Source organism: Pseudopipra pipra, chromosome 9 (assembly GCF_036250125.1).
Source record: "Pseudopipra pipra isolate bDixPip1 chromosome 9, bDixPip1.hap1, whole genome shotgun sequence".
Lineage (NCBI taxonomy): Eukaryota > Metazoa > Chordata > Aves > Passeriformes > Pipridae > Pseudopipra > Pseudopipra pipra.
In genome coordinates, this window is record NC_087557.1 from 2,150,136 (window position 1) to 2,177,965 (window position 27,830).

At 41.3% G+C, this 27,830-nt stretch overlaps 1 protein-coding gene across 6 annotated transcripts; it reads left to right on the forward strand.

Annotated features, from left to right (window-relative positions):
- Positions 1-321: 321 nt before the first annotated feature.
- EDEM3 (ER degradation enhancing alpha-mannosidase like protein 3) lies at positions 322-27,599 on the forward strand. Of its 6 annotated transcripts, XR_010432571.1 has the most exons (22): positions 322-598; positions 2,329-2,374; positions 5,999-6,099; positions 8,556-8,595; positions 9,052-9,164; positions 9,789-9,942; positions 10,444-10,578; positions 11,697-11,802; positions 12,346-12,443; positions 13,707-13,832; positions 14,502-14,585; positions 15,762-15,845; positions 16,226-16,350; positions 16,848-17,013; positions 19,216-19,370; positions 20,154-20,307; positions 20,797-20,991; positions 21,749-21,914; positions 22,358-22,543; positions 23,374-23,421; positions 24,059-24,801; positions 24,834-27,599. XR_010432571.1 is itself a non-coding variant. In XM_064664049.1 (21 exons), the coding sequence occupies exons 1-21, from the start codon at positions 438-440 to the stop codon at positions 24,466-24,468; spliced, it is 2,853 nt and encodes a 950-aa protein (XP_064520119.1). In that variant the 5' UTR covers positions 322-437; the 3' UTR covers positions 24,469-27,599. The 6 variants fall into 6 exon arrangements, 5 of the variants coding, with proteins under 5 accessions (XP_064520119.1, XP_064520120.1, XP_064520121.1 ...); XM_064664049.1 differs by having other exon boundaries at positions 24,059-27,599; XM_064664050.1 differs by having other exon boundaries at positions 323-598; positions 23,374-23,388; positions 24,059-27,599.
- The last annotated feature ends 231 nt before the right edge of the window (positions 27,600-27,830 follow it).

Genomic DNA, 27,830 nt, shown 5'->3' on the forward strand with positions numbered 1-27,830 from the left:
CTTTACGGTCCCTTTGAACCCGAGCCATTCCCCGATTCCCCCGCACAGTCCGCGCTCGGAGCCGCCCCTGAGGGAGAGCGGGGGGAGGGCGGGGCGTGAGGGGGCGCGGTGCACGCCGGGAGCTGTGGTCCGGGGCGGGGCGCGGTGCACGCCGGGAGTTGTAGTCCGCCCCTCCCTTTGTCCACGTCGCCCGTCTCGTCACGTGCCCGCCCCGCGCGCGCACGTGTCCCGCCCCGCTGCGCTCCCCCATTGGCCCGGCGGTCCCGGAAGCGGCGGCGGCGGCGGCGCGAGGCGGTTTCCTTGGCTACGCCCCCGGGGCGCGCGCAGGGGCCGGGCAGGGCCGGGCCGGGCCCCGCGGGAGCGGCGGCAGCGCCATGGGCCGGGAACGGGACCGGGAGCGGCAGCGGGAGTAGCGGCACCGCCGCCACACGGCCCCCATGGCCCCCAGCGCACCGCCGCCCTGCCGCGCCGGGGAGCGCGCCGCCCGCTGCAGGCGGCCCTGGAGGCTCCTGGCCCTGGGCCTGCTCTCCGCCTCCTCCGTGCTGGCGGCCGCCCCGGGCGCCGGGGCTATGAGCAGGGAGGAGAAGCGCCGGCTGGGGTGAGCGGCGGGACGGGACACGGGGAGGGACGGCGGGCAGCGGGGCTGAGCCGCCCCCGGGGCTGGGGCGGGCGCGGAGCCCCGGGAACGTGTCTCCTGTCCCCAAGCTCCGGGACACGCTGGCACCGGCCCCGCCGGCGCTGCGGCCGGTGTGCCGGACCCGCTGGGCTCCCGGGCCAGCCCCAGCCCCCTGGCTGCTCGGGGGTCACTCCATGTGCTCCGGGAACCCGCAGCTCACAACGCTTGGCACCTCGTCCAGGAGGGCTCAGCCGGCGGTTCCGTGGAATTAGGGGTAAAAGCGATCAAAGGTGACTCCAGCTCCGCTCTCGGTTGGTTTAATTGTGGCCCTGCCTCCGTGAGAGTGCGGGAGTCGTAAAAAAGGTAAATGTTTATCCATGTTCCTGCCGAGTTCCTGTGTGTGAGCTAAACTGTGCATGTACACGTCAGAACCTGATTCTCTCTTGGTGTACTTTTTGGCTGAGGGGTAAAGGTTATGGCAAGCTGGAAATATATTTCCCTGCGTTAAGTGGGATTTCTGTAAAAGAAGTTTGTAATCGAGCATATCGATCTTGTTATGTTACTGGGGCAGTTTCATCATCCTCTGCTCAGTGGTGCAGAATAGTGATGCAAAAAATCTGCTTGAGAAGCACTCTGGATCCTCTCCTGGCTATTAATCATGGAATCCCTCAAGTTGGAAAAGGCCCCCAAGACCCTCAAGTCCAAACATCAGATATAAGTTGATATTTAACTCCCGTGTTTACAGTTACTGGAGTTTCCCACTTTGTGTTCTCAGGGCATTTTGTTTGTATAATCTTTTTGTGTTCTTTGCTCGTGTGGCTACAACAAGGAGTTTTAATTTCTTTCCCTGATGGGTTTTAAAGTTTTTGCATTAATATCTTGCACTTAAAACATAATCTGATGCCTCAGGGATGTGTAGGTCATGTCCTGCCATGGTTTGTATTTGGGATCACTTCTAAATAAAGTAATCTGTGTATTTATTTAATGACAGGGTCATGTCAGTCCCAGAAAATGCCCAGTAAATGTAAATTTTAAGCAGCTTTGTGTGCTTAGTTCATCTGGGGCTTTGTCTGCTGCTGCAGATCCCAGATCCTGTGAAGTACCTGGAAAAAGCACCATCCTCTGCTTTTTTGATGACTTAATGCACTTGATGAGTTAAAGCTACTTCTCAAATTTCCAAGTCATTGAACTAAATTGGATATTTACAGTATAACTGTGGTGTTCTTGGCTCGTTTATGTTCAGTCTTATCAGCAGAGATTGTGAATTATGTTGATGGTAGAATTAGCATCCTCTTTTGCTTGCAGGGCTCCTGAGTAAAACAGTTAGGAGTGACTGGAAGTAAAGCTGTCTCTCAAAAAAACAATGTGCTTTTTGGATTTTTTTTTTATATATAGTAGCATTTCTCACCTTGGCTGCTTTTCAGACTGGTAAGATAAATGCAACTACAAGACTTTTCCTTAGTATTTGCTTGCCAGGAAATCCCCAAATATTTAATTTCATGTTAGGTGAAGAAAGAGGCTTTCCACAGTGACCAAAAGTAGTTAAATTAGGAAAAATCACTATTCTGTATCTCATTTACTTGAGTAGAGTGTGTTTGTAAAGGACCTGTTACTGATATTCAGACAGATATTAAAGTGTGATTCATCTAAGATGGTGCATTAAAGGCTGTTGGGAGACAGACCACTAACACTTTTGTTTTTTTCTTTTTTAGAAATCAAGTGCTTGAAATGTTTGATCATGCATATAGCAATTATATGGTGAGTAAAATACTTGTTTGATGTTTGTCAGAGGAGTTGTTGCTGACCTGGGAGAGAAATCAGCCCGCAGTACATGACATTCTAGAAAAGTATCCGGGAGGGAGGGGTGAAAACAAAGCTAAAATAAATAACAGCACCTGTACAGCCTTTAAAAAGACATGAACAAATGTTACTTTCAGGAAGAGCAGTGTCAGGAGGGTTATGGTGGCTTTTGGAGGGGTAACTCAGAATTGCCCGTGGTAACTCTCCTGATCTCTGCTCTAATCTCTTGGGAAGATCTCCGATCTTTCCCAAACCACTTTATCTTATGTTTCCAACAGTTCTCATCTTTAGTAAAGTGTTTGGTTTGAAATTCCAGACTCCTAAATCTGGTAGGAAAAGGAAGCTCAAGGAGAGCTGTTTGTAGCCATCAGATTGTGGAGAACTATCTGATCTCACTTACTTTGTAGGTAAAAATGCCATGTAATATTTCTTGATCGGTCAGACGTGTCAGGTGCAGTTTGGTGACCCTTTTACAAACCCCAGAAAGGGGATGTGGTGTCATATGCAGGCATTCCAGACTCTGCTGAGGATGTGAGTGTCATATGACCATAAGTCACACTCACTATGGTTTCTTTTGCTATGACTTGTGATTTTCTGTGCAGGTGTCCCTGTGTTCTAGATCTGTGAACCATTCTAACCCACCTTGAAATATAGTCAGCTTGGTTTAGATCTGCTAAAGAATAAAGAATTACTGAGAGTGGACTTGCCTCAAGCAATAGTCCATTATACTCTAAGTAACACACTTCTGGGGAGAAACTGCAGGTGTGACTCAGATAAATATAAAAGATGCATTTTGACTGACCTTCCATTGACAGTCTTGCACATTCTTTGTGGGTGTTGCAGAAACCCCTCAGGTTGCACCAGTTCCTGCAGCACAAACCGCTGTCTCCTGGCAGCATCTTGCCACATGTCCCAGTTTCTGTGTCGTGGTTTAACACTTTGATATGTAATACCAGCTGAAAAGCTTGGGAATTATAAGTTTATACAGCAGGTGAGAGGTCCAGGGCCCTGGAATGGGTAGAAGGGATGTAGTTTCTCTTTGTATCATCAGCTCTCTACTTTTGCCACCTCTAGCAGTTTAACCAAACATCAGGTTTTTTGAAGATAATTTGGAACTGGTTACCTGGGACCTGATTCCATGAAAAACACTTGGCTTGGGTTTCCCCAAGGAAAAAGTCGTGCATTTGGCAAGATTGCTTAAAATACTACAAGGATCTGTGCTCCTGCTGTTCACTGAGTGATAAACAGGCAGCTCATACGGTTCTTGCTACATCTGAAGCAAGAAAATTCGGGTTGAAAGAGAGGAACAACTTCAGCTATCCTGGAAACTTTGGAGCCAGAAGGATGTGGACTTGCCACGTATACTGGAGCACAAAACAAACAGAGAAATGTGACTTGTTTGTTTAAAGCTGAAGAAAAGATTAGGGTGTCAGACCTGACTCTTGACAGCAAGAGAATTAAGTACTTTTGCAGGTGCTTTTGAAAGAGCCAGCTGAAAAGTTTTGATTTTCTGTTTCTATTAATATGGATTTCAGATATGTGTGTTTAGAAGACTGAAAATTCATGTTTGCTTGCAAGGGAAACTCCCTTTTTTTTTTTTTTTTTTTTTTTTTTAGTTATTAACAGAAACCTTGCATAAAAAGCTGCTGGTTTGTTTTTTTTCCCAGTCCTTCAACAATATTTGTAATAATCAGGATGTTTTTTTCTTCTTGGCTGTCAGAAAGAACATGTGAAAATGTCAGTTATTTGAGGCCAGGGACAAGTTGGGAAACCATTCGATCCAGTAGCCTTTCCTGATCTAGGGAGGGAATAAGTGAACTTTTATTTTTTAAAATGCTTCCAGTTCCTTATGGAACTAAAAGTCCATTTTCTCCAGAATTTTTATAACTCCTCTCTCCATAATTTAAGAAGTTTTGACTTTGCTTTTGTTGTGTACTTCTTTAATATGTTTTGCTGAATACTTTGCAGGATATTCAGAAACATCTGAGCTGTGTTAAAATGATCTAGATTCTGGTTTTTGTAGTTGAACTTAAGGAGAACAAAGAGTTGTGCAAAGACTAAAACAGTCAGGAGGGTGATATACAGGGAAACAAACCATCAGTTTCAAAAGGAGTTGCTGTAAGAGCTGTTTATTTAGAGAGAAATGTTCCTTTTTACTCCCTTTATTTCATGTTTGAATATAGATTATTTTTGTACTATATATTTGGAAATACTTTGAATGTGTTTATTTGCAGTTTCAGTGCAGTAATTGGAGTTTTTTATCCTGCCACATGTTAGTTGTCCACTAAAATTCAAACTGGAGAGCACAGTAGAGCAGCCAGTTCCCTGATGAAATCCCAGATCGTTTGCACTGAGCTTCTAATGGAGAGGCGATTTCGTGTGTGTTTTTTGGAATTAGATATCTTTAAGATTCATCTTTATTAATGTCAATTTTGTATTTGTTATATTAGTGTCAGTTCTATTTGAAAAAGGCTCAGGTTTTTCAAGCTTTTTTTTTGGTGAATGTTATTTTTTTTATGCCTTATGTAGTAATTTACTGGTTTATTGTTTTAACTTCTGTGTTCTCTTACCTGTCACTGGTTGTCACCTTGGCCCACTTTATGTTCATTGGGAAGTGTTTCCAAAGTGCCTTTTAAGTCTAATTCCCACAAAATGCTCCATGAAGTACCAGCCAGTTGATAATGCCTGCATTAGTTTTAGGTTTTAAACTCACCTTTGAGGTGGTAACGTCACAGGAAGTGTCACATGTGCCTCATTGCAGAAAGCACACAATTAACTGCTCTTATTTTTTTTTCCTGGATGTGGCATTAGTTGTTCCAGACTTCTCTGGGAGCTTAGAGAGAAAATAGGTCTTGTTGGTCTGTTCCCAGTTTAATCATTTCCAGCCACCCAGCAGAGAAGAACTTGGGGGTCCTGGTGGACACCAGGTTGACCATGAGCCAGCAAAGGCAGCTCATGGAATCCTGGGCTGCCTCGGGAAAATGTTGCCAGCAGGTCAGGGAGGTGATCCCGCCCCTCTGCTCACACTGGGGAGGCCACACCTGGAGTTTGGGCTTCCAGGATGGGAGAGACATGGGCACAGTGAGCAGAGTCCACTGCACGGCAGGGAAGAGGAAGAGGCTGGAGCAGCTTTCCTGTAAGGAAAAGCTGAGAGAGCTGGGGCTGTTCAGCCTGGGGAAGAGAAGGCTCTAGGACCTTCCAGGTTGAAGAAGGAGTCTGTCAAGATGACAGAGCCAGGCTCTTCTCAGTGGTGCTCAGAGGAAGTGGGCACAAACTGAAACAGAGGAGGAAACGCTTCTTCACTGTAAAGGGAACCAGGGGCTGGCACAGGGTGCCCAAAGGAATCTCCTTCCTTGGAGATACTCAGAAGTTGTTTGGACACAGTCCTGGGCAAGCAGGTCTGGGTGGCCAGGCTTGAGTAGAGGAGTTGGACAAGATCAGCTCCAGTGGTCCCTTCCCACCTCAAAGGCTCTGTGACTGCCATGCAGTTTTTGTGAGATACAACATAAGTAGGATCCCTTACCAGAGTTGCTGTGCTGGCTGTGAGCAGTGTAACTCCTTCCCTTGTTTTGTTCCCCACAGGAACACGCGTATCCCGCTGATGAACTCATGCCTTTAACGTGTCGTGGTCGAGTCCGGGGTCAGGAGCCGAGTCGAGGGGACGTGGATGATGCCTTGGGAAAGTTAGTGTTTGAAATGGTTACTGGCTCCTGTGAACATCTAATCTAAGTACAACTTGCAGCCCATAAAACTTGTTTGTTCAGTTGGCATGTCCAGAAACTTGCACTTGTAAGAAATACTTGGATTATTTCCTCCCGTGAAGTTAAATGATGTGACATGAGAATTGACCAGTGAATGAGATCCAAAGATAATTTCTTGGGGTGTCCAGCACAGGGACAGGAGTTGGACTTGATGATCCGAATGGGCCCCTTCCAACTCAGCAGATTCTATAATCACTTTTTTTAACCATTTTCCAAGTGTTTTCCATAGGAAAGCCTTCCAAATGTGAGCTGACATTAATGTTATTAATATTAGAGGTCATAAGGGTTAATGATCAGCTGAAAAATAAACTTATCCATGATGCTGGCCTTGTGAATGCTATTTAAAATGCCTTTCTTTTAAGTTGAAAGTTCTCTGAAAACAGTCAAATGATTATCATGTGTGTGGTACCCTGAGGCCTTTGCCAAAGCATAAAACATTATTTCAGACATGAACATACTTCATGTTCTGTCTTTTAAGGTAGCTTAGAATAGAAAGAACTGATCCTTTGGCCAGAAAAATGTAGATGTAGGAACTTTTCCTCCATGTTAAATGGAACAATCAAAGAGTTGACTTAGTCTCAGTGTGTTCTAATTGATTCCTTTGTATGTGTGCAGTTTGTGGAGGAAATCCTTAATTACAAATAGCTGCTGCTTTTATTTATTGATATCACTGCTCAGTGTCCCTAAGCAGAATAGGATTAATCACAGCTGAAGTCCTTGTCTTAAATACTACTTCTAATTGTCTCAGTAATATTGAGCATGTTATTTTGGCTATTTTTGTTACATACAAAAGTTCCTTAGTCTAGAAATTTCTATATAAACCTGCTGTTTTGGAGGTACTGAGAGATACGACTGATGGAAAAGAATTGTCAAGAAAATGTATTTTTAGTCCTGATGACCTTTTTTTACACGATAACATGCTATCATTTGAGTAAAAATCCCTTTCAGACCCTTAGATGCAGTGACTAGTCTATTTATTTATTATTTTCCTGTATACATGCTTTATTCTGTACCCTATAATTAGTTCTGTTATTAATGACCAGATTTCTTGTCTAATCCTTTTTCTTCCCAGCTGCCTCATGAGTCATGTTCTCTCCAAGCCCTTGCAGTCACAAGTGCCAGGGTGAGGCAGCTGGGTCAGCTCTGTCCCCCTGCAGAGCTCAGGAGGGTACTTGCACACCAGCTTTAGAGCTGTGAAAGGCACAGTTTCCCTCCTTTGCCATACAAAAAGCTGTGTCTCTGCTGGCAGTTGTGCTTAGCCACTGCCTAACAGAGACACTGCTTCTTGTAGAACAGCACTCACAGAATGCCCTTATGTCTTTACAAATTAAAGAAAATTGTAATGTAGCAGCACTTAATTAGGATTTTAATAGTCATGTGTTGCCTAAAGGTCTCAAACACTGGACACCCTGCTTAAATTCTTGGTGCTTACTCTTTAATTGGCAGGTTTAACTGATTCCAAAGTTCTCAGTTTTAACACGATCACGTTCTGTAAATTCTATGTGTGGTGTGTGTTTTTTAACATTAGCATAGAGCAATTGTTGGAATGAGATATATTTGAGATACAGTTATACATATAATTACTGGGGTAGGGGAAAGGCCCACTCAGCTTGGGATGCACTAGAACAGCCCTGGAGAAAATCTAGGGATCTTATTGTGATATTCCTGTTTGAAACCATGTGGATCTGACTTGATGTTCTCTTTTTATGGAATAATTATAGAATCCTAAATGGTTTGGGTTGCAAGAGACCTTTAAGTTCATCCCACTCCACCCCCTACCACGGGCAGGGACACCTTCCACTAGACCAGGTTACTCCAAGCCCTGCCCAGCCTGGTCTTGGGCACTGCTAAAGTAGTTCTTTATTTTAAAGTAGTTCTTTATTTTAAAGACAATAAAGTAATTCTTTATTTTGAGCCTGCCACTTGTTACTTTTGGAACAGCTGCTGGTAGGAGAAATTTAGCTTAGATCTCAACGTTCTTTTAGTTTGACTCTCAACATTCTTCCTGTTTTTGAAAAACGAAGTAAAACAGAAGTTGGAAGAAGACTTCAAACCACTTTCTTCAGTTTCTTACTAGATTTGATTTGAGACTATGAATAAAAATGAAATTTGCTTACAAGAAGTTAGAAAGCTTTGCAGTAAATGAAGGTATTTGTGATCACAGCTTCTTTCAGTGAGCTCCTACCCTGGTCACTAACAAAGAGAAGAAACTTAGAAGAGTGTTTTCATATTAAACATATTGTGTACAACTAATTTTTTGGCACCCAGTGGTCTGTGAGAATTTTTAGTTTCTTCCATGGTATCAGTTACTATTAAAAATGACTTGATTTCTACTCATACAGGTCTGTAGTAAATCTGTTTTAAATTTCCTTTCGTAGGTTTTCACTGACCTTGATTGATACCTTGGACACTCTTGTGGTAAGTTTAATCTGTCGATAAACTTTGATAAAACAAAAAGGTTGTCTTCTGATGCTCAGACTTACTTTTAAATTTCCTTTTCTTGCTCATTGATCTCTGGCTCTCTGTTTGAAGTGACTGTCGCTTGTAAGAACTTTCAAGTGCTGTGAGGGCCATGTTTGGAGTTTGTTGTAAAATGAAAACTACAACAGTTCCTTCAAATACTTTCTTCTCTTGCTTTTTTGGGGCTTTAACTTAACAAAGAAGTATGTGAGTTTGCTTCCCATTTTATAGCCTAAAGCAACGTGCAGAGTTATTGGGGGACACCCCTTAATACCACTGATTAATGTATGGTTTTAAATTTTATATGTATATTTAATGGATGACTTTACGTGCACTTAAATATACTGTACCTAAATAGCCTGTGACTGTATTAGCTGTGTTGGAACTTAACACCTGCCTCCCTTTGTATTCCAGGTGTTAAATAAAACCAAAGAGTTTGAAGAGGCTGTAAAAAAAGTAATAACGGATGTTAATTTAGATAATGACATTGTTGTGTCTGTCTTTGAAACCAACATAAGAGTCCTTGGGTGAGTAACTTTCGTTTTCAAAACTCTTTAAAAGGTGAGCTTTAGGTAAATGTCCTTCAGAGATACGTTCCTGTGCTGTTCCACATCATTTTAAGGAGTTTGCCTGAGAGGGTTTAAAATGCGAGGCAGGACTCGCTGCGGTGGCACTGGATCAAACTGACCTGCAGCAGCAGCTTTCTCATTTCAAAAAACTGTGCCTGCTGAGGTAGCAGTGTTTTTTCTTATTGGAAACAGGCTAACAAATGGCTCTGAACACTTGATTTAGCAGATTTCAGTACTCGGGGTAGTAGATTATTTCAGAGTGGAAGGGACCTCTGGTGCTCAGTGCAGGATCACAGCATGTAATTTTTAGTTATTATATGCAGTTTTAGAGCTGTTGGTTTTTATTCCTGACAAATATTGCTGAATCAGTGATTCCTCTGCAGTTCAGGACTGCTAAACAGTAAGAATGGCTTCCAAAATAACTGCAGCTAACCTTGATTATGAAGGGAATTGCATCAGCAATCTGAAAACTAGGGCTCTGTGAATATAGCACAGTTATGCACATCTAAATGGTAGAGATCTTTGCACTGCCGTTCAGATGAACATCCCTTTTGAGGTGGGGATAATTTTTCTTGTGTTCAGAGGTCTCCTAGGTGGGCATTCAGTGGCAATTATGCTGAAAGAAAAAGGTGAATATATGCAGTGGTACAACGGTGAACTCCTGCACATGGCAAAGGAGCTGGGCTACAAGCTTTTACCTGCCTTCAACACCACTAGTGGTCTCCCTTACCCAAGGGTAAGTTCTCTGCTTTCTGTCATGCAGGATTACTTCTGTTGTTCTGGTTTTATCTCTGTTTCCAAATCATTTTTGTATTTGTAAAGTGGACAGAAAATCAAAAGCTGAGAAATTACAGGTGTTCTCTGGAGCCAGGAATAGTGAGATGTTCACAAAGATTGATTCCCAAGAGCACTTGTGACGTTCTGAGTTCCTGATTTGCTGGTAAATATTAATTGCTAGAATTAGGTTTTCAGGGTGTATTGTGTTATTCCAATGTTTCCTGAGCCAGGCAACAGGTCCTTATTTGGGAGGGTTGAGTGTTTTGGGTGCTTCTGGATAATATTCTGTGCATTTGAGTTGACAGTAGGTGGTAAAAGCAAAGCAAAACTGAAGAGGGCTGTGTGGTTATTTTTCTCTTGTCTTTAGAAGAAGCTGTAGATTGTTGTACAATCACAAGAGTGAAAATTCTTAAGAGTTACAAGAGTAAATACAAAGATGATAATCTCTACTTTTCTCTAGGTTAACTTAAAATTTGGTGTAAGACATCCAGAAGCACGAACAGGAACAGAAACTGATACCTGTACAGCTTGTGCTGGTACCTTGATCCTTGAGTTTGCAGCTTTAAGCAGATTCACAGGAACATCTATATTTGAGGTTTGCTTTCCATGATATCTTATTTTTTGGATTAGGTGTTAATTAGTGTTCTATTACATTTTTGTAATTTTGAGTTCATGAAATGGATGAAATTCAAGTGTCTTAGCTGTTCTGCACAAAAAAATTGTATGTATGCAGATTTGTTGTGTTTGTGGGCTTTGTTCTAAGGTTTGATTGTTTTAATTATTTTTTAAATCACGGGAAATAATTTCGGTTAAAAGTAGTTACAGTAATACAACAGTAAATGAGATAAATGTACTGAAGAACAGCATAAGGGTAGTGCTTCCATAGCTTTTGGGGTAAAGACATCCAGACTAGTAAGAAGAAAAGTGAGGTGCTTGGTCCTTAAAATGCACTTTAAACTAAAATAAATAAACCCCACAGTTGTGTAGAGTCACTGAACATGTGCAAGACCTACCTAAAGGTGTATTATCAGAAATACACCTTATCAGAAAGGTAAATGAAAATAGTTGCAGGTATCTGATACAACCTCCATCTGATTAAAAAAAAAAAAGGCAAGCTCTTTTCCAGATGAGAATTTTTTTCAATCTTTCATGAGGTGCCTGGTATTTCATTTCCTGTCGTGGAACCCAGCGGAAGCAGAGCTGGGCCCCCGAAAATCCCGTGCATGTGTTTGCTGTTTGAGGTCATCTTAGTTGAGTAGATGTTAAATTCAAGTTAATTTGGGGCATGTAAAGAATGTGTATAACTAGGATATTAGTGAACAGGGGCTGCTGCTCCACCTTGAGGTGCCTGAAAGAACACAGGGATTTTGTTTCTAAGGATGTTACATTTCTTGAAATACTTTAATTAGGTTGCACTATCTCATCATTATTTTAGAATAGGAAACCCATGCAGAAGGGTGTTTGACTTGTGTATTGGCAAACACTTGTGGAGCCAAGCACCAATCTTGCTGATCAGCCACTGAATAACTGTGTAAAATGTGGGCTGAATATGTTACTATTAAAGTGTGTGTAATACTGCAATTTATAATTGCTAGATATTAAACATCTTATTCCTTCCTCGCATCTGAATTTCAGTAGACAAAAGAATAACAGTCTTTATTATCTGTGTCTCTCTAATTTCCTTTTTTTTTTTTTCTTTGGCTTTTGTTGCAGGAATATGCCCGGAAAGCTCTCGATTTTATCTGGGAGAAGAGGCAGCGCAGCAGCAACTTAGTGGGTGTCACTATCAACATTCACACTGGAGACTGGGTCCGAAAAGGTGGGTGATGTCCTGGCTCAGGATCGGGGGTTTGGAACAGGGAAAAACTCCTGACACAGCCCCAACACCCTTATAGACTATAGAAAAGTATTACATCATTTCAGTGCTGCATAAACCTGCTACACCAAAGCCTGGCTTTGCCCTGAAAGGGCTTTTTGGTAGAGAAACCAGTTTTATTCATTGCAAAGTGCTCCCTGATTCACTTTAATACTGAGAGGGGAATACCTTGGGATAAACTTTTAGAGATTTTGCTATAAATACATAGGAAAAATATAAATAGGAGTGTAGAAGTGATTTCCTCTGAGGAAAGTGAAACAACTGGCTTCAGTGCATGTCTTCCCTATTCTTATGTGCACTGGCATTGCAAAGCCTTTTGCTTTGGCACACAGTGTTATGTCTCTGCATCCATCTGGACCTTAATTCTAGTGATAGAAGGCTTTTCCTTTTACTGGAAAAGCCTTTGAAATCAAAATGGAAAAATACGGAAAACACCCATGTATCTACTTAAAGTAAACCCACCTTTTCATTTCCTCCTGTTTCTAGATAGTGGAGTTGGAGCAGGAATAGATTCCTATTATGAATATTTATTAAAAGCCTATGTCTTGCTGGGAGATGACAGTTTCCTGGAAAGGTTTAACACGGTAAGTTAACACCTTGCTCAGGTTTGTGCCTTCTGTAAAACAGATTTAAGAGGAATTGTGTTGTCAGCTGTTGGCCTGAGCAGCCTGTGAAGAGATCTTTAGCAGAATTTCTGTGACTTGTGCTGTGTTTAGTGCCAGCTCTTTTTACTGAGGGTTTTTGCTAATCGTGGGTGATTAGCTGTCACCTGAGCAGTTATTTTAACCCCAGAATCTTCTAGACCTTTCTCCATGCTTTCCAGTACAGGGGAAGCTGTATTTCGAGATGACCTTGGAGAGTATAATGCTGGAAATGTTTCTGTAAAACAATGTAAGAGCCTCTTGTTACAAGCCAGGGTACAGCTTCTCTCCTGGAGCAGCAGAAAAGATCTGAAAATCAAAGTCTGGATCTTGCTTTGCACTGCAGATCCTCAGGCCCAGGACACATTTAAATATGCTTACAAGTTGAAAACCACACTTGGATTACTAAATTTATATGATTACTATGCAGCTGTCAGCATCTTTATTCCTTCATAAGAGTATTATTTCTTTTGAAAATAGTGACATCCATTAAAAACATTTTAGATGGCAAAATGATTTTATATCATACAGCATGATTTTACATTAAAATTGGAGTAATTCAGTGGCTAAAGGCCTGTTGTAACACTTTAGGTGCAGTGATTATTTCATGTTCCTAATGTGCAGCCCCCATTATATTTCCTTGAGTGACATCTTTAAAGTGTTTCCTTTCAGTTTGACTCGTGCTCATGGTTGCACCTCCAGAAAACCAAAAAGGCATTTTCCTTGGGGAGTACAGGATTGGAAGTCAGCAAGGTGGCACATGAGCTAGTGGGTTTTAAACTTCTGAGCCATCAAGTCCAGCTGCTTTGTTGGGATTTTTTACCTCCTTTTCCTTCTGAGATGCATTCGTTTTTGAATTCTCTTGTTCAGAGAAAGCAGTTTCAGCCTTTTTCAGCGTGTGCTTAAAAATTTAGCCCAAACAAATGTGTCTTAACTGTGATAGTTCTTTGTTTATCACATGACTGCTGAATATACTTTTGTGTATGTATATGACTTGGAAAACGTGATAAGTTTTGCGTGTGGAGATTTTCAGTATTTAGTTATTTTTAGTTTGCAAAACTAGAACCTCCTGGCATTGCCAAATGTAGTAATGATTGGGAATGTCGTCCTGGTTCTTCCACTGAAATAAAATGCCATTCTGGTGAGCTCTGTCTGATTTTGGAATGGTATTGGTAACACAAGCTCGTTTTTTCTGCTGTTTGGCAGCACTACGATGCCATAATGAGATACATCAGCCAACCACCTCTTCTTCTTGATGTTCATATTCATAAACCCATGCTAAATGCTCGCACCTGGATGGATTCTTTGCTGGCTTTCTTCCCTGGTTTGCAGGTGAGGTTTAAAACCCAGGAGCAGATGGTTTTAATAACAAGTAAATTATTAACTGGACTGGATATATAACATTCAGGTCAAGCTTAGTAATTTGATTTTCAGAAATACTGGGTGAGGATCCCTGGAAGTGTCCAAGGCCAGGTTGGATGGGGCTTGGAGCAACCTGGGCTAGTGGAAGGTGTCCCTGCCCATGGCAGGGGAAGGCACTGAATGGGCTTTAAGGTCCCTTCCAACCCAAACCACTGTGTGATTCCATGATTTCTGTACTCGTTCCTGTCACTTCATTGCTATGATGCTTTTCTGGCCATGTTGACTATCAAGAAAAGTATGTCCATATAATTTGCTTCCTTCTCCTCATGAAAACACTCAATCTGCCTTTTTAGTAGTCTAGTGACAAATTTTCTAGTTTGTGTGCCATTTATATCTTTAAAACAAACTAGATCACATTTCCACTCCAGGTCTCTGTAAATGACAGAGATCTTTGTTCTACGTAGTCAATAATCTTAATGAGTTCACTGATTTGGAATATTTGTGGCTTACACTGAAAGGGAGTAATAATTACAGTATGTAATTGATCTGTAGCTTTACATGAACACAGTGAGTGTGCTTAACTTTGAATATTATTGCTATGCTTGGTGAATTAGTGTTAACTTTATTATTTCATTTTAGGTGTTGAAGGGCGATATTAGACCTGCAATTGAAACTCATGAGATGCTTTATCAGGTTATAAAAAAGCATAACTTTCTTCCAGAGGTAAGGTGGTGGTTTTTTGATTGTGTAGACTGATTTTTACCTCAATTTGAGCAGTCACATATATGGTACTCTTATACAACCAGTAGGTATATGTGTTATTAAAATGAAAGGCTCGTTTCCACAGCATTCTGATGTGATTTGCAGGTCTGCATATGTGACAGCTGTGTTCTGGATATGAAATATTTTCCTTCAGTTCTGCTGTAATTAACACAATAATGGGAAGCTGCTACTATTAACAATTGCTTAGACTTTATATTTCAGTCTTTCAAAATTGACCTTGACTCATTTCATTATGCAAAACTTGTATAATCACATTTAGTAGTAGCTGCTTAGCAATATAATAGTGTTAATGCTAAAGATCACAGTCGTCTGTATTAAACCAAGGAGGGAACCCAAAGACTGAATTGTTCTGAGAGAACATTCTGAAATTTTGCATAATGTCCTTGAAAGTCAGTACACAGACTTACTGCAGATGCTGCAAGTCTTTGAGCAAGTGAATTCTGCCCAGAAAAGCTTGTTTACCTGCTGAAATGTGTGTCTTTAAGCTGTGATGACCCAGAATGTATGAGAAGGCTTCTGACTCCAAGTTTAATTTTGACTTTTCTCTGGAGTAAGCTTATTTCTGCTAGAGAACATTTTAATTAACATCACATTCACCTAATGTGGTTACTGAGACCAAAGAATGCTCTCTAAGCATTGGAATGATTCTTTTTTTTTTTTTGAGTGCTTTTAAAATGGTATGATTCGACTCCTTGTGGGTTTTTTGGGTTGCTTTTTTGGTATTTTATACTTATGAAGAAACCTTTGAAAGGTCACTTAGTTGTATTTAAGCCAATAGACCATCCCCTTTAGAAAAGACATAGTTTAAACCTTTGTGTGAAGTAGTAAATGTGTGACAGAAGTGGCTTTTCCATTGGGAAAGAGTGAATACACAGACTAGGAGATTTTTAGATACCTGACTTCTAGTCTGTGTCATTAATTTAGGGACAGCTGTTTAACCATCTGTCAGTTTGCAATGACACTTTAATGCACTGGATGTCAGGTGGTGAGAATGTTTGCAAAAATGGTATTTATCAAAGCTTGGCTGGTAGTATAGTTAACATTAAATTCAGAATAAACCCACGTTTGGTTTTTTCATTCTTGCATTTATTTCTGTCTGTCCTTTCTCATCCTCAGGCATTCACAACAGACTTCAGAGTTCACTGGGCTCAGCATCCTCTAAGGCCTGAATTTGCTGAAAGCACTTACTTCTTGTATAAGGTACAATCACGTTCAGTCCTCAGACTTTAGGTCACATTTTCTAGCACCTAGAATTTTGTTGCTCTTTTATTTCAATCCAAAATTGAGTAGCACATCTCCATCTTATTTGACCTCCTGGAGCCAGTTCTGTAGATAACCTGGATGAAATTGCTGATTATCAACAACTGTTCTAGGAGTTTTGTTTTACATCTCCAGCATTAGAAAGAAAACTAAGCGACAAAGAACCATTTTTAAAAGATACCTAGGTGTTGATGATCTCTTTTGAAGAGATCTTAGAGACTAAGAGCAAAAGTCCTTTGTACTTCACAAAGAAAGTGCTGATTGTACAGTAAGTGCACCTCTGTGCTTAGTTTTGGGTTTTGTTTGTTTTTCTTTTACAGGCTACGGGAGACCCTTACTATCTAGAAGTAGGAAAAACCCTCATTGAAAACTTGAACAAGTATGCCAGAGTTCCTTGTGGGTTTGCTGCAATGAAGGATGTCCGCACGGGAAGTCATGAAGACAGGTAAAAGTTTTCACCATTCTTTTCTTCGTATAAAGATACAGGAAAAAAATCAAATTGCCCTGTTTATATAATTGAATTAATTGAATTTTGAGTAGCTGTCTGTCCTCAGTTTGATAGTCAAGTCTTAAATAACCCATTTGTCTTAGTCTGTAAACTGTTTCAACAGTTTTATAGTTTGTTCCATAAGAATAGTTTAACAATGGTTCATTTGTCTCAGAGCAATAGGTGAATTACCTTCAAACAAAATATATTTCAAATCTGTATGTTTGTAAGGAGATTTATTTGTTTTTTCTGTAATTCTGTTTTGTACTGAACATGCTGAATCATTGCCCTCCAAACAGAGTTTCTTCCAAGTGGAAGGAATTCTAATACAATTATGCTCAGCAATAACAGTCATGAAGTCTTCAGAGTTGGAGCAATAGCAGTCTTTATTTTACTGATGTTTTAGAACAAAGGAGATTTCCCTAAAGGACATCCACTTTTTTTTTTTCCCATAGAATGGACTCGTTCTTTCTGGCTGAGATGTTTAAATACCTGTACCTGCTGTTTGCTGACAAGGAAGACATGATTTTTGACATTGAAGATTATATCTTCACTACAGAAGCTCATCTGTTGCCACTTTGGCTCTCCACTACAAACCAAACCATCTCCAAAAAAAACACAGTATGTAACACCTCAAATCTAAATCAGTTTGTCGTGCTTTGAATCAGTTCCTTCATTTTTCAATCATAATTTGAAGCAGTGCACCAGTTCCAACACATTTAATATGCAGTATTTCATCATATTAACAGTGCCAGTCACAGGAGTGTGAATAATGTTTCCGTGACTGGATTCCGCACTGCTGAACCTTGAGAAATTGTAATAGTAGCAAGATTTAACAAGAAAATAATTCCCCACCTCTCTCAATTAGAAAATAACACACTAGAATGTTTTTATCTCCATATATCTCCAATAACATGCCCAAGTTTTTGTTGTCTGTTCTGCTGCATGAACCCTTGGCATATTTTGAAAGGTTTTGTGAGACAGCTTCAAAGTTATTTTGTCAAGGTACAGCTATAATTTTTGGTATATTTCATTGTTTTAATCCACATAATAGGCATCTACTGCGTAAATGTGAGGCTGCTTATGGGTTTATAAATTACTTAACCTTCCAAAATAACCTGTAGCAATACAACTGTGCCATGAAGCATCATAAATACTCATCTTTTATGGTTTTGTGGTCAATAAGGTGACATAATTTATCTTTAAAGCAACAGTGGCAAGCAGAAGAAATGCATGAGGAAGTGGGAGTGTCTGAGACATCAAGGACATAAATTCCCTTATTTGTGCCTCTATTTTTAACCTTTACTAAGAGTTTTACATTAGTGCCTGGCTCAGAGGAAAAGGCTTATGTTGTGTCCTGGAGAAATCTTTACAGCTGAGGAGAAATCACCCTGTTTTATGCACTCTAGCATTAGACAGTGACAGATGTTTAATTACTTGATGTTAATTTCTAACATTGGTAATATATTTAATGTATTTAATGGGTCATGGGGTTGCTTTTTAATGTTCCTTGATGGTGGAGATCCCTCCCACACCCTCTCTGAAATGTTCTTTCCCTGGGAATTTTTTTATTTCCTTTTTTCTTGGAGTTTTGCAAACGGAGGCTGTTTTTTACACTATGCCAGAAGTTTTCTGAAGGGTCTGAAGGAGCATTTTATATGACATTTGTTCCCAATATAAGAATTAGATACTTTTGAGACAGGCAGGATTCCCACAGCTGTCAAGGCTGACCTAACTTAGGTCATTCTCTTGAGAACCACAGATGTCAATATAAGGCCAATAAAGAAGGTAAATTGCTCAAATACAGTTTTCTTAAGCTCTTTAAGTCAAACTTGTTAATGGACATAATACAAGTCAAAAAATCCATTGAAAATGGTATCAAATGGGTAAAGGCTGTGATGTTGGGTGTGTTACTCTTATGGGATTTTATGTGAATGAATGGAATGTGTAAATTATTTTTAACATAAACACACTGCTATGAAGGCAAACTGCATGTGAGATAGTTTGTAGCATGAACCCAACATCCTGTTTGTATTTGTTCTCATAAACAGGAAAGGTCATGTCTTACTATTCCTGTGAACTAGTAGCCCTTTAGGTCTTGGGTTTTAGGAAGCCTTTAAATACTTGATTTTTAATTGCAAACAGGAGGGGTGGTTTGTTTTGTTTCAAATAGATAAATACTACATTAATTTTTACGGGTGAGAAAATGAACTTGCTGGTTATCTAACCAGTTAGTTGCAAAGCTAAGGACAGGCTAAATATGGCTCCAAACCACCAGCCACTTTCCACATGGTTTCACGTGTTACAAACCAGCAATTTGTGCAAATGTTAACTCTGTCAGCTTTCCTAAAAATAGAAATTCTTTGAATTATATATAGATTCAGACTTGCAAGCCTGTGTGGCTCCTGAGGAGGAGAATCTTTTGTTCATAGGAAAAGCTGTGAGAATTTTGGTAACACAAAGTAGGAGTGACCCAAGGCCTGCAGCTGGTCACTTGGTGGAAAGGCAATAGCAAATGACACCATAAGTACTCCCTTTAGTTGTCCAGCACAGAAAACTGCAGGGTCATGACCAGGCTTGAGAATTAGTGTCTGCCAGCAGAGGATTAGCTGTTTCTGCAAAAAAAAAAATTGGAAACTGTGTATAAATTTATTAAATTACAAATCAGAATCGGTGTCGTATTTATCTATCCCTGATTCCCCTTTGTTGCACTCAGCTGCTGCGTGTCCTGAGCACACAGATCACTGCAATGAGGTTTATCTGTTCATTTGCTCAATATGAAAATGTAACCTGCGTTTTATTAATGTGTATCTCTCATTTTAGACCACAGAGTACACAGAGCTGGACGACAGCAACTTTGACTGGACCTGTCCCAACACCCAGATTCTTTTCCCGAATGACCCGATGTTTGCTCAGAGCATTCGTGAACCTCTGAAAAACGTGGTGGATAAGAGCTGTCCCAGGGGTATTTCCAGAGCGTAAGATGAACATTTTCTGTCTTTGTTTTTAGCACAGGAGTGAGTGGAATAGGATCTGTTAGGCATGGAAGGAGAAATATGAGGTGTACTGGATGTACTGCTCGAGCTTGCAGTCCTTTGGGAGTGGATTCCTAGGTACAGGAAAAATCAGTCATGGTTTCTGTGGCACCATCAGCAAGACTCAGTTCATTTCCAGCAGGAATTAGCAAGTCTTTCTGAGCAAAAGGAGCTTAATGAGCCACATACCTGGGCTACAGATTCCCACTTGGAGTATTACAGGAAGTACACATCTCTCTGATTTTCTAAAATTAATTTCTATAGTCTCTTGAACAGTTCTGCAACTCTTCTTTGTAGTAAGCAAATCATGCTGCCATATATAACTACACCTGTTCTGAGGGATTTAGGACAGTGTTAAAGCCGAGGAAGTTTATCTTTCTAACCACCTCTTTTATTTTTATACTTCATGAGTAACACTGAGTAGCAACTGCGTGAGGGAAACTGGTTTTAGTCAGTCTTACAATAAGGCAGACTAATTAGAAATGAGAGCAAGCATATGGCAGTTGTGTTATCAGTGTTGGGGGGGTGTTTTGCACTATAAAATTACTGATAATATTGACAACTTTTTTCAAAAGGATATATTGATTGAGAAGTTGCATTCTAGTGAAGCTGGTACTCGGTGTTACTGCAAAGAATTCTAACCTTGTGCTGGTGGGGATAATGTGAGAGTTCTGTTTCAAGAATAACCCAGTTCTTAAAGCTTTGATCTCTGATATCTTTTGGCAGAGAAGAGAGTTTGGGAAGTGGACCAAAACCACCGTTGAGAGCCAGAGATTTCATGGCCAGTAATCCTGAGCACTTGGAGATACTGAAGAAGATGGGAGTCAGTTTGATCCATCTGAAAGATGGACGGGTGCAATTAGTGCAGCATGCTGTGCAAGTAAGGCCTGACAGGGTATATTCTTTTTCCAGAAATTTCAGCAAAATCCTACTAGCAATGATATTTGACACTTGGAGCTTGAGGAGGGACAGCCAGACTCTGGAAGGAGGCACATGAGCTGGAAATGCAGCTATATTTAGCAGGCTGATGCTTGTTAATATTTTACCTCAGCAAGACTTTTAACTAATCTTGCATTAAATGAGATGGAGGGTGTTCATGTTAAAGTGATGTAGCTCACAACATCTTATCTGAAAACACTGCTTTCAGTGTGAGATACTTCCATTTCCTTAGGAGGTCTGTGTATTTGTATATTTTCAGTCTTCTTGGCAGTTCAGGTCCTAAAAAACCTGATTTGAAATGATGACTGAGTGGCAACGAGCATCCACTCTGTATTTGAAAATCTTTGTAGCAAACATAACTTGCATTTCTTTTCCCCCAAGTTTCTCAAACATTTAAGATAAAAGTGATTATTGGTTCTTTCCTCTGCAGGCAGCAAGTTCCTTGGATGCTGAGGATGGCTTACGGTTCATGCAGGAGATGATTGAACTCTCCAGTCAGCAGCAGAAAGAGCAGCAGCTCCCTCCTCGTGCTGTTCAGATTGTTTCCCATCCCTTCTTTGGCAGGGTGGTCTTGACTGCTGGGCCAGCACAATTTGGGATGGACTTATCCAAACACAAAGCAGGGGTGTGTGTGAGATCTGTCCCTCGCTTTCTCTTCCTTTCCTTATTGCAAAAGCCTTAATTTTACTGTCCTGGCAGTATTTCAGGGCAGCCAGGTGGAGGGGGATCAATTAATTACAGTTGTTAAAATGACAGGGCCCAGCAGTGACAGAATGACAGCAGTGACAGTCATTTAGATGAGTGGCTTATCACTGTGCTCTGCTCCTGAGTCATCAGCCATGGTTTAGGATTTAAAATACATACACAGGATGATTTTTGAAACAAATTTATCCAACCTGCAGCATGGCATGGCTGAAGAGATGTTGATTTAAAGGAAGGTTTTCCTCCCATGTCAGCCATGAGTTGCAGAAGCCCTTTTAGAGCTAAAATAAGCTGTTCTTATGCAAGCTTTTCTAAAAGGAAGAAGAAAATACCACAGAAGCAATGTTCCCTTTTGGAAGAAGTAGGAAACCCCCATGGCTTCAGTTGGGCAATTTGCAGCCCCAAAGAGGAGTTTTCCAGACTAGCAGTTCACAGAAGAAAAACTTCCAGAGACAACAGTTCACCAGTGTAGACAAAATACTCTGATTATGAGAATTGGGTTTTCAGCCAGGCATTCTTTGGTTCTCAGAACTCCAGTTTCAGGGTACAGATTGCCTGCACTGACAGGAGACAACACTAAATGCATTAGATTAAGTGAAGAAACAAAAATATGTGGGAATCCTTTACAAGCTTGAACCTGCTGCTTTAATTCTCTCTTTATTTTTGTTTTTTCCAAACAGACAAGAGGATTTGTTGCAACCATTAAGCCATATAATGGATGCTCAGAGATCACTAATCCTGAGGCAGTGAAAGAGAAAATTGCTCTGATGCAGAGAGGCCAATGTATGTTTGCTGAAAAAGCACGAAACATTCAGAAAGCTGGAGCCATAGGAGGCATTGTTATTGGTAAATAAAATTCTAAGTTCTTCATTTGTGTGAGTTTAACCTAATTGTACAGATTTGAAGATGCAGGAAAGCTGACAAGCTGTTAGGCTGAGATGCCAGCACAGAAGCTGTGCTTTCAGAGGATGAAGAGACGTTTTGGGTTTAGCTCTGTGCAGAAAGTGCAGCAAAACAAACTGGGATGGGGATTTTCACTGTCTCTGCAGATTAAAAGTTGCTATTTTAAGGATCACAGAGTGCTGTCAGTACTAACTGCTGAGGAAAAATGGGGATACAAATGAAAATCGAGAAGGAAAACAAGTACCCATGTTGGGGTTTTGCTTTTCCCAGTGAATGCTGTGCCTGGGACTCTCTGGGCAGGGAAAGCAGCTCCCAGTGTGCCAAAGCTCAGAGCTGCAGTTTGATCTAACAGGAAGTTTGCCTTTCCTTTTGTGTGCCCTGCCTAGATGACAATGAGGGCAGCAGCAGTGACACAGCTCCTCTCTTCCAAATGGCTGGGGATGGAAAGAATACAGACGATATCACAATTCCCATGCTCTTCCTCTTCAACAAGGAAGGAAACATTATCCTGGATGCAATCCGGGAGTACGAGGCTGTGGAGGTGCTCCTGTCTGATAAAGCAAAAGACAGAGGTAAGATTGGAGGGCATTTCTGTAAATGCAGCTTCCATCTGTGCTGTGGCACAGTGCAAAATGTACAATAATAATTTGTGCTGCCCAAAGGTGCCATAGTTCTGTGTGACACAGGAATGAGTTCTTGATTAGGAAAGCCCTTATCTGAGATGTATCCTTGCCCTTTCCCCCTACAAGTTAACATCCAGAAATGCTGTTCCTAAGTTAAATGTCACTTTGACTAATGAGAAAAATACAGCCTTTTGGATTCCTTTTGAGCCCTTTTTCTCATCATGTGCTCTGAAGTAGCATCAGGAACAGTCTAAGTGTTTCCAGTGCCCTACATTGACAATGCCCCTCCCTTACCAAACTCCCCAGTGACATTCCTAGTACCCAAAAGGAGAGAGACAAGTGTTAGAACTATTTTGCCTGTCTAAGGAGAAGTGGTTATCATGAGACATGAGGCTGCTGACCTCAGATGTTTCCTGGGTTTTCTTGTGTAATACAAGAAAATTGCAAGCTAATACATTCCCAGTTGAAATGTTTGAATAGGGCAGAAAATTCCAGATTTTCCTCTTGTAAGCCTTCCTCATAGGACTGCTGTGTCTAAGCAGAGTAGGTAAGAAAAGTTTCTCTAGAAAATCAGTGACAGCATTTATCTTGTGCACCCTTGCAAAGGTGATATGCTCCAATCTAGTGTTGTTTCTTCCTAGCTTACAACTCCCTTCTGTTTGTAACTGTGCTTAAGTGCTCTAACAAAATGCTCAAAACAAGATAGCTCTGCCTTTGAGAATTTGTAATCCATATCTGCTTCTTCCCCCCCCCCCTCGTGCTTCCCTTTGGAATCCCAGCAACAATCTTTAAAGGTAAAATGATTCCAAACTACATTATTGATAGCAGTAAGTATCCCATGTCAAAACTGGCATGTGCAGTTAAATTCCCTACAGGTCCTGAAATATCAGTGTCCTGTTTTCTGGCCATAATGATCAAACTCCAGAGAAATCTGCATCATGGTTAAACTGGGCAGCTGTTGGAGAGCTAGACTGGGACTGGGGATACGTGCTGGTAGTTTGAGGGGGGGTGTGATGGGGGAGGCTCAGCCCTTGACTCTCTTAAAATCGCAGTTCAGTAAACTTATAAAACTGTCCAGCTGTCCCTTGCTCAGGTGTGGGATCCTGGTGGATCTGGGAGTGCTTTAAAATCCAGTAATACAGTTCAGTGCACTCAGGGTATTTGCTAAGACTGAAGGAGGGTAACTAGCACTGACATTTCACTTCTGACATTTGAGGAACCAAAACAAGCCTCACTGCATTGTTTGCCATCATTTAAAATGTGTTTAAAAGTCTTCCCTCCCCTCTCTTTGTAAAAAAATGGTCCTTAGTAACATTAAATTTTCATATCACTGGAAAGTCTGCACTTTCTTGAAGAAATAAGGCCAAGGGAAGTGACCTTGCTTTTTTGAAATACATAATAAAATGCTGCATTCCTACGGTTGTTTTAACTCTTTTTTTCTTTTTTTTTTCTTCCCTCTCAAAGACTTGGAAATGGAGAATATGGACCAGAAATTAACTGAAAACGATTCACATAAACAGAATGCAGAGGAAGCTGCTTCAGGATCTCAGGATGTTGGTGCAGCCAGTGAGGAGCCCAAGGAAGGAGGAGAGAGCTCAGATGTTGCTGACCCGGGTTCTTTATCTCCTGCTAACGCAGACAGTGCCAGTGTTCCCATTTCACATCAGGATTCCTACGTCCCTGGGACCGAGGAGGCCGGTGCTCCAGAGCCAGCATGTACATCAGGGGATAACCAGCCTCAGGAACAACAAACTGAGACAGAGTCAAATTCCAAAGTTAACTGGGATAATAAAGTCACACCTATGGAATCCATATTAGCAGACTGGAATGAAGATATAGAAGCATTTGAAATGATGGAAAAGGATGAGCTATGACTTGTAATAGTAACTTATTTGTTAATAAACAAATGGAGACCTCTTTGGGTAGGAGTGAGGCCCTGATATCCAAGCAAACATATTCAGTATTGTGATGAGCAGCCAGGTGTCCCCTGGGGAACACCACAGAGACCCCGCACGTGCTTTGTATCTTTTAATTCCTCCTAGTTCAAAATGGGAACGTGCAATCCAAGCCTTTGTGTGGCCCCACGGCTGGGGCTGGAGCCCAGGCAGGGAAGGAGCCCGATTCCTGCGTTCCAGGCTCCGGGAGGACACGCTCCCCTGGGCCCTGGGAAGCAGAAGCTGAGCAGGGGGGGTGACAAACCAGCACCGGTTATCGACGGCGGCACTGGGAGCTCCCCCAGTGTCCTGCTGGACCCCTCCCCAGCTGGAATCCTGGGCAACAGCAGCAGGGGAAATTGTTCCCAGTTGTCGTGTCTTTAAGGCACAGCTGGGAGCAGTTTGGTTTTGTCCTGACATATCAGACCCAGCAGTGTTGCTCATCACCCCATCCCACGATGCCGTGGGAGTTTTCCCTCCTGCTCCCATCCAAACCAAAGGCACTGTGTGAGCAGGTTCCACCAGGGACACTGAGCCAGCCGTGGGGCCCACCAGGAAAAGGTGAGGGAAGGTCATGCTCGAGGCTGAGGTAAACTGGACAAGGCAGGTGTTGAGTCCCAGGTATTTCCTTTGGCCTCCCAGGTTGAAAGACTCCAGTCTGCCCTGAGATCCGGAATTGAAATGGAGAGGACACAGAGCTACATCAGCTGAAACAAATCCTTCCTTTTTCTACAAGTTTGACTTCTAACAGCTTGACTTCGTTGTCGTTCTTTTTATATGCAACTTCTGTATGTGTGATATTCAAGGCAGGGAGGCCAATGCCAGTAGGGAAGTGCAACAATTTGGGCTGTTGGGTCGATAGTTCAGAGCCCAGGGATGTTACTCCAGGCTCTGGAGTTTGTTACAGGTAAGTTTGAGTCCTAATTTGTTATCCCCCTTGTGAAAAACTATTTAAATAAAAATGGGGAAGTTTAAACAACGTAGAGACATTTTGACTGTGTCCAAAGAAACTGCCAAAAACTAATTAACTTGATTTATATAAACTGCTTTTAGTGAATTGTGGTTTAAGGAATTGTTTTATATTAAAGATTAAATGAACACTGCCTATATGCTGCACCAGGCTAAAAATGAAGGGTTACATTCGTGGTTACGATGGAATAAACAAAAAAGAAAGCCCCACTCTGAACTGCACCTTTGATTTAGCTGGTGAAATTATATGTGCTGAATATGCAACTGTTAATTAGCACAGCCATACTGTATGTATTTATACTCCTGTACAGTGAGCAGAGCAATCCCAGGCAATGTTGTATCCATGTATCCAAGCCACACTCGCTTTCAAGAGTCTCACAATGCACAGGCACCTTCTGAGAGCATGGCAGTCCATCCAGGGATCATCCATAACTTCTCTAGGGTAGGAGGGAGCTGAGGAAGATGAGTGAAAAAGTGTCCTTTGAAATTTTAAATGTAGTTCTAATTCCTTTGCACAAATAACTGGAGGTTTGGACTGGAGAGCAGGGCTGGGGTTTTCAGTTGGGAATGTTTTTATTTATGCTTTTAGTTACATGAGTTTCTTCATGTGAAGCATTTGACCATGGGAGCCTTGTAAGTGTCCTTGGTTCCCTGGAGCCCTGGAAGTGCCCGGGCTTGAAGGGACCTGACCAGGACCAAACCCATCAGGGTGCAGATCAAACGTTTTCCCTCGGATAATTCCTTTGATCTGTCAGTGCTCAGTGCCACAAAGGAGCATTTCTGTTCCCATGCTCTTTGACATGGACATCATCTTCATTCTTGTGGTGACAATAGTTATTTTTATATCTCAGAGGCCTCTGGTCGTTACTGGGTCAATACAGCAGCTCAAGCTTTTCTTTTTTTACTTGCAGATTTAGGTGTAGATGTCAAATTTTATGAAAACATAAACTTCCTTTGCCATCACCAGCTCCTTTTTATTTAACTGCTTTCTCTGCACCTATTGCTAAAGCAGCAGATGTTACCTTGTAAGGGATTTCCAGTGATCCCAGAACTCCAGGTGGATTTGACGCAGCGTTTTGGTGGTGGCCTACCTCAGATAACTGTTGCCTCCTTCCTTTTGGGTTGGTGTTTTTCTTGTTTCAGTTAGTTCTACTTTCCCTTTGAAACCATCATGAGAGCCATAGCTTTGTTTACAGAACTGAATCAGGGAAGGTTGACCTTTTGGGAAAGAGGATTAAATTGGGGAAGAGTTTTATTCAGGTTATTTTCACTTTGTATTTCCTTACGAGGACATAGGCTTTAGTTTAACCTGTTCATATCAGCCTGGAAATAAGTCAGTTTTCTGTTACTGTCATCTTAAAAAGCAAAAAGAATGTATTTATCAAAAAAAAACCCAACAAACCCTTTTGGAGAAAGGAGCGAGTGTTCTTCCCAAATTCTTGGAAGGCTGCTCCCTTCGTAAGGAATGTTGCTCATACATTAATCAGTAACTGCCCTTCCTTGTGTATAGCATTGTACATTTATTTGTATGGGATCAAACACTGAAGAATTCAGGAATCACAGCTGAAACTAGCACTTATTCCATGCCATGTAATTCAGATCAGCCAATTAATTTCTTATTTGACCTTAAAGGAATCTTAATTGTTTACATTTATTGTTTCTTAATGAAGTTTCAGAATGAGCCCAGCTTTGGTTCTCCTCCTCCTCCTGCCAGTGTACCTGAACAGGCACCAGTAAGGGCGTGTTGAGAGGTTGAAAACAGGACATCTTATGCAACAGGCATCAGTCAGAACATAGAAAACAAACCATTCTGTGAATGAAATATTGTATGTTCAGATTTTATAAGATTTCAGTTTCGTTTTTTTAGCCAGCCCAATTTACAGCCGTATATTTTCTTATGAAAGATGTCTAATAACAGGTGCTGTAACACTATTGTTGGGTTTTACTCTCTGGTGATATGTGTATACAATATTTCTAAGGGCAACTATGTACTGTGATGTAAAAGTCTGGGCTAAAATGTATATAATCCGTGTACATAATTGTGTACTTGATTATAAACTGCTGATTGTAAAGATTTAATAAAATGTAAATATTCTGGTCAAGCTGTGCTGAACTGGTGCTCCTTTCTGACTTGCTGGGATTCTTTTGGGAGTCACACGGGAACTCCCACGGCTTCACTGGCAGCCTTGATGAGGGCATGGAGCAGGTTCTGTGGCTGCCACCCTGGAGAAGCCTCCAGTTTTTCTCTGGGAGGTTGCCCAAATCCAGAGGTATTCTCTGTTACCTTTTCAGCCTAAAATTGAAAGTGGACAGGAAAAGCTCTCGGCAACCTG

Coding starts and splice junctions, on each gene's coding strand:
- EDEM3 (XM_064664049.1), top strand. CDS start 438: ATGGCCCCCAGCGCACCGCCGCCCTGCCGCGCCGGGGAGCGCGCCGCC. Junction 8,596..9,051: donor ATACCTTGGACACTCTTGTG/GTAAGTTTAATC, acceptor TTTGTATTCCAG/GTGTTAAATAAAACCAAAGA. Junction 12,444..13,706: donor TCCTGGAAAGGTTTAACACG/GTAAGTTAACAC, acceptor GCTGTTTGGCAG/CACTACGATGCCATAATGAG.